This window comes from Rhineura floridana, chromosome 6 (assembly GCF_030035675.1).
Source record: "Rhineura floridana isolate rRhiFlo1 chromosome 6, rRhiFlo1.hap2, whole genome shotgun sequence".
Lineage (NCBI taxonomy): Eukaryota > Metazoa > Chordata > Lepidosauria > Squamata > Rhineuridae > Rhineura > Rhineura floridana.
The window spans coordinates 93,572,525-93,578,674 of NC_084485.1; the positions used below are offsets into that span (position 1 = coordinate 93,572,525).

The following is a 6,150-nucleotide window of genomic DNA, read 5'->3' on the forward strand; positions in this document are numbered from 1 at the left end:
CTGAGCCTGGCAGCCCTAATGCAAACCCAGAATGGAAAAAGTCAGGGCAGAAAATACATTCAACTCAATACATTCCATCAAGTTCCACCCACTGGTTTGGATAGGAAGCAGTGTAATAGCAATTAATGTCCATAACCAACTGAAAAAATGAAAATGCATGGAAGCTAACGTGCCAAACCCACATGCAGAAAAACTGGATCCTTATGACCCATTTGCGATTTAAGGGAAGGACTCTTAACATGTTGGAAAGAGAAAGGGTCTCCCTTACAGATTTCACAAATGTGTTCCCATAGGATCAAATCTTAGCTGTCCAATGTGCAGGAAATGTGGCAGAGCTCTTGACTTCTTTATTATATCAAGTGTTGTCACTTAAAAGCTATCCTTATACTTTGAACACTGCTTATGTCTGTTGTAGAGAACAGGCCTTTGGTCCTGGCATTTGGAAGCTGTACCTGACCTTCATTTATGTTCAAATTTGGCAAATTCAAGAAGCTTGTAGAAGACTTCCAATTTGCTGCAGATTTCCTTATAATCTACATTGAAGAAGCTCATTCCTCAGGTAAAACAAGATTACTATATCTCTATAGTGCAGGGGTGGGGAAGGTTTTTCAAACTGAGGGGCCCTACTTCCCTGCTGGGCAACCTTCTGGAGGCCATATGCCAGTGGTGAGCAGGGCCAGAGGCAGAAGTTGTCTGATTAATAAATGTAAATTTTATCTATGTATATGATTTATTTATTAAATTCATATCCTGCCCTTCATCCTAGAAGGAGCCCAGGGTGGCAAGTGGGGTAGTTTCTACATACACAATCCCTCTCTATCCTCCATCCAGGCAAACAAGTATTATCAGAGTTCAAGGCCACATTCCAGCCAAGCAAAACAACTCCTGGAGGTTGCAAAGAAGGGCTGGCAAGGGGCCTGGCTTGGGATGATATGTCACCAGGGGAGAGTCCCAAAGGCCAGATAGAGAGGCCTGGAGGGTTGCATTTAGCCCCTGGGCCTGAGGTACCCCATTTCTGCTATAGCACATATATAGAATATAAACTACAATAACATATTTTAAATTCAGGAATAGCCTTCCAGATTTTCCAGATGGGACTCCAACTCCCATTAGCCATATTCATCATGGCCAATGGTCAGGGATGATGCGAGCTGTAAAACAATGTTCCTCATACCTGTTTTAATTGTGATTTCTTTAAAGGCTTACAAGACACAAGAAGGTGCTTCTAAATCCCCATTTTCTTTGGCCACATTAATACCAGACATTTATTCCCCTTTTATTCCACTTTAAATAGTCATGGCTTCCCCCAAAGAATCATGGGAAGTGTAGTTTGTGAAGGGTGCTGAGAGTTGTTAGGAGATCCGTATTCTCCTCTCAGAGCTACAGTTTGCCAGACTGGTTTAACAGTCATTTCCTCTTCCCAAAAAACTTAGAAGATTGAAGGTCTGTGAGGGGAACAGGAATCTTCTAACAACAGGGGCACCTGTTTAGTCACTCCTGCTTTTAAAAAATTAGAATTTAAATATCTTGTCCCCAATTATAAATCAGTATCAGCTTTGAATTAAAACATAAATGTTATAGTCTCCTTTACTAAGTATTTAATACTCCAACAGACTTTAGGGTTGCCATATTGCCTGGTTAGCCAGGTTTTACCCAGATTATAGTCCTGCTACCCGGCGCCCGCTTAACCCATTAGGTGGCTCGGATTTTCTGGGTGGGCGCTGAGCCGCAGAGAGGAAGCTAATGTGCCTTTAAATCTGTATCGACCCAATTCACTGTTGAGAAAAGCCCATCTGAGTTCTGTTGGCTTCTGATCAGTTTGGTGTCAATTACACCCCAGGCTCTCTGGCTGAAGCTGGGAGAGGCCTGCAATTGACAAGAAATAATGAAACTGACAAAAAACCCATCCCTTTCTCCCTTTGCTTTATTGATACTCCCAAGGTGTGTGTGTGTGCAGGTGCGCACTGAGTTCTGTGACTGGGAAGGCCGCAGCCCCCAACCAAAGCAACCAGGGATGGGGGAGTCACCTCCAGAGCAAAGCAGCAGCAGTAGCAGCAACAGCAACCTTTGCTTTAAAGTGTCTGCAGCTTCCATCCACTTTCCTCCTCCTCCGGCCTGCCCAGCAAGTTGGAGGCATGGTTTCCCTTCTTCTCCTCTTCCCCCCCACCTGATTTGAGCTCCTCGTTCTTCCCAGGAGGCTGCTGGTGGTAATAAAGTCTCTCTTTGTGTCTTGGGTGAAGGCAGCCTTTGGATGCATGGGGGGGGTGGAATTGGCCAGCTTGGACCTGTAAATGGATCACCGGTTGTCTGCAGGTCTTGCTTTCTTTGAAATCGGGGGTGTGTGAGTGAGTGAGTGAGTGAGTGTTTTCAAAGTTGACAGCCAGTGTAGCATAGTGGTTAGAGTGTTGGACAAAGACCTGGGAGACTAGGGTTTGAATCCCTGCTCAGCCATGCTGAGTGATTCTGCACCAGTCACTGCCCTTCTGCCTAACTTGTCACAGGGTTGTTGTGGCGATTAAACGAGAAGGGCTCGAACTCTGTACTCCACCTTGAGCTCCTTGGAGAAAAGGTGGTATTTTAATGCTAATGCTAATGCTAATAAAATACTTTCCCAAAGAAGAGCTTCCTCCTCAGAAAACAAAAAGAACACTTTTTCTTTTCTTTTTGTTTTAAGTGCCCTGTTGTCTGTGTCTTGGTTAAGGTGTGCATCCAACCTTGAAGTGCTTATGGAAGGGGTGTGCAAGTAATGCCCCCCCCAAGTGTGAAGGTTTGGACAAACACTGTGTTATAGAAAACCAAAGTCTGTGTGAAAGTACGTGTTTGGAAATGCCATTGGTGCGATCCTAAGCACATTTACTAAATGATGTCATATAGAACTTGAACGTCACAAAATATTTTACAGTCACGCGCATAAACACCTATGCAACCTTGTGTCTGGAGACCTAGAGCAGAGAACACATTATTAAGAATCACTTTCCACAGCTGTAAAGAGGTATGTCCACATGCATGCATCCCAGGCACCTAAATGAGGGGTGAGAGCAGCATAGGAACATAGGCAAATGCCTTAACACCAAGGGTTCCCAAACTTTTCTTGAAAAGTTACAGTATTATTGTTTTCATTATATTTGCAGTCCATTTCCATATTAAGCTGCCCTGACCTCCGTTTTTAACAATGGAAGGGCAGGATATAAGTGATCTTAATACATAAATAAATATTCCATAGTGTTGGAAACTAGAGCCTAGGCATTTAAGGCTGAAAATGTACATTTAAAAAAGGTTTTCTCACATATTCTGTCAGTTTTTGTTGGTAATTACTAGGTAACAAAACAAAACAACTGGATAATGCAACTATTAATATGCTTCATTTGCATAATTGGCAAATAATGTGCATAATATGCAAATTAGCCTGCCCTGATTTGTGGAACTGGAATATGGCAACCCTAACAGACTTACAATTCTACAGTCCTTAAGGATATTAATATATCTGACTGTGAACAAATGCTGTATAATTGGCCTAATCATGCTATTTGTTTTAGACGGCTGGGCTTTTAAGAACAATATTGTTGTTCAAAATCACCGAACACTCCAAGATCGTATACAGGCTGCACAAATCCTAATGAAAGAGCATCCCTTGTGTCCAGTGGTTGTAGATACTATGGAAAACCAAAGCAGTTCCAAGTATGCAGCTCTGCCAGAAAGGCTTTATGTCCTTCAAAAAGGAAAGGTTGTTTATAAGGTAACAAAATGTAAACAGTATGGTAGAACATAGAACATATCATAGGATGACAATTGGTCTAGGTCTTGAGTACCTTGGATCATATTATTATTAATAAAGAAAAAATATATGGAAGAATTCCTACTCCAGTGTGACTCAACTAAGAAATTTCGCATTAACTTTCAAAGTGAAGCTCATGACCTTGTCTTGTTTTAGAGTTACTTTGTATCTACCTTGACTAAACAGACCCCTGCCCTGAATATACCTGTCTACTTGTAAATACCATTAACTTTACTGGGATTTGAACTTATGCAGGTACATTGAGAACTGTGACTTGAATCTCCTTAAAGAGAAATCTATGATATGGAGCTTTCTGAATACAGAGCAAGAAAATTCCAATAGCTACTACAGGGATAGCCAAAGTGATGCCCTCCTGATGTTGCTAGACTCCAGTTCCTGTCGGCTCCAAACTGCATGGCCTATGGTCAGGCACGATGAGAGGTGCAGTCCAGCAAAATCTGGAAGGCAGCATGTTGGCTACCCCTGGCAACTAACTTGTGCTTCTCTCTCCCTTGTATGGTTGTACATTACATGTAAATATGTGCAACAAGTTATTTTGTTTAGAAAATCAGGTTGGAGGATTGCAATTCTGAGCTGAGAAGGGGAGAGATAAAGGAATGCTAACCCTTTTCAGCTTAAACCTAGTTCCTTTTCCCCTTCCCCTGCAAGATTCCATTTACTTGTTTGCAAGGATAAACATGCGCCTGAAACCTTGTGGGAGAAGAAACAGCATGGAGAGTAATTTGGAGTTGAAAAAGCTGCAGGAGGGGAATGGGCTAAGTACTACTGCTTCTTTGTTCAGAACCACAGCCTCTCAAAGCTACTTTCTTAACACAAACAAAACTGTCTGCTACATCATTATATGCATTTATTTGTTTCCTTGTGTCCCATCCTTCCTCCCTCCCAGTGGGAGCACAAATGTAATTTTTCCCTTCATCTCCCATAACGGGAAGAGGAAGACAGTACCTACTCAATGGCCTATTTAAGGAGATGCAGTATTCGTATAATTTCAAACCATTTTGAATTCTATTTCTTGACATCTAATTGTTAAATAATTACTGAATGCCAAGTATTGTTACCCTAAATACTTTCATGAAGATTAGGAATATTAGTATCTAATCTCTTCCCAGCCTTTTCTACAACCTGCATCCTCCTTTGCAGAAGTTGCTCAAGGAAATAATTGTATTTCTTCTTTTACAGGGTGGAGTGGGACCTTGGAATTATTGTCCACAAGAAGTACTTGAAGTTTTGGAAAAACTACTTTAAAGCTGTAAAATAGCCGTAGTAGCAATCCCATATGTAAATAATATAACAACTCTAAAGTCTGTTTATTAAGGGTTGCATCCAAGAGTCCTATTAGCACAAGGACTTCCACCTGTGCAATGGGATTTCCTCTTTTCTCCCCACATCTGTTCTGGGTTTTCCCCCAACTCAGATTTGGGAGGCAGTGGGTCTGGGGAAGAAGTCCTATTGTGCAAGCAGAAGTCCTTGTGCTAATGGGACAACGTCCTTGAACACAGCCTTAACTTTTAAAGCTTTTTCTTTAGAAGAGATTTAAAACATATATGAAGGATAAAGCCCCATTTAGCTGAGAAAGACAAAAAATGGCACACCATTAGAAAGCAATCATTAGTCTTCCATATGAGAATAGACAATACATTAAGCATCTAATAATTGCAGTTATCCTTAATTACCTGCAAATGTTGCCAACATAAAACATTATGGTCTGCTTAACGTATGCAAACCACAGTATGACAGTAATTTGAAAAGCAACTGTATGAAGATGGCTCTATGGAACAAGCAATTAATGTGAAGTGGTTCACCAGATACTTCCAATGATTTTTCCCAACTGCTCTACAAAATAAAACAAAAAGGTGTTGTGTTGTGGTGGATACTGTGACGCATGACAGGATGCATCACATGGAGGGCTTACCACATAAAACAGTGTCTATACCGGGGTGGCAGACCCTTGACATGTGGGCCAGTTGTGGCGCACAGCAAGATTTCATCAGGCCCTCTGGGCCTCCTCCCAAACATTAGCTGTTCAGAAGGGAACAGCTGAGAAGGGAAGAGGCTTTTACATTGTGTGCGGTATGCAATTGCAGCTGCTTTCTCTCCTGGAACAGATTTCTTCTAAGGGTGGATGGTCTCTATCAGCTAGAACAGACTGGCTTTTGACAGTTGTTTTTACACAAACTTTGTAAAAAAAAAAAGTCTATGGAGAACATGAAAGGTGAAACGTGAGGATTTACTAAGAATTAAATATATGGCTTTGTTTCCATGGGGAGTAGCTTTGTGTGTGTTAAGGACATGCAGTTTTATTTGGATCTAGTGTCACCCATTTCTGGGTGTGTCCTGCCCACCCTTGGAATGCA

At 41.6% G+C, this 6,150-nt stretch overlaps 1 protein-coding gene across 1 annotated transcript in view; it reads left to right on the plus strand.

Moving 5' to 3' along the window:
- DIO1 (iodothyronine deiodinase 1) overlaps positions 1-5,074 on the plus strand; it is an 8,064-nt gene extending 2,990 nt beyond the window's left edge. Inside the window, exons 2-4 of the mRNA XM_061633040.1 lie at positions 416-559; positions 3,537-3,736; positions 4,976-5,074. Coding sequence (XP_061489024.1) covers positions 416-559; positions 3,537-3,736; positions 4,976-5,041 — 410 coding nt within the window. The 3' untranslated portion in view covers positions 5,042-5,074. The remainder of the gene's footprint in view (positions 1-415; positions 560-3,536; positions 3,737-4,975) is intronic.
- The last annotated feature ends 1,076 nt before the right edge of the window (positions 5,075-6,150 follow it).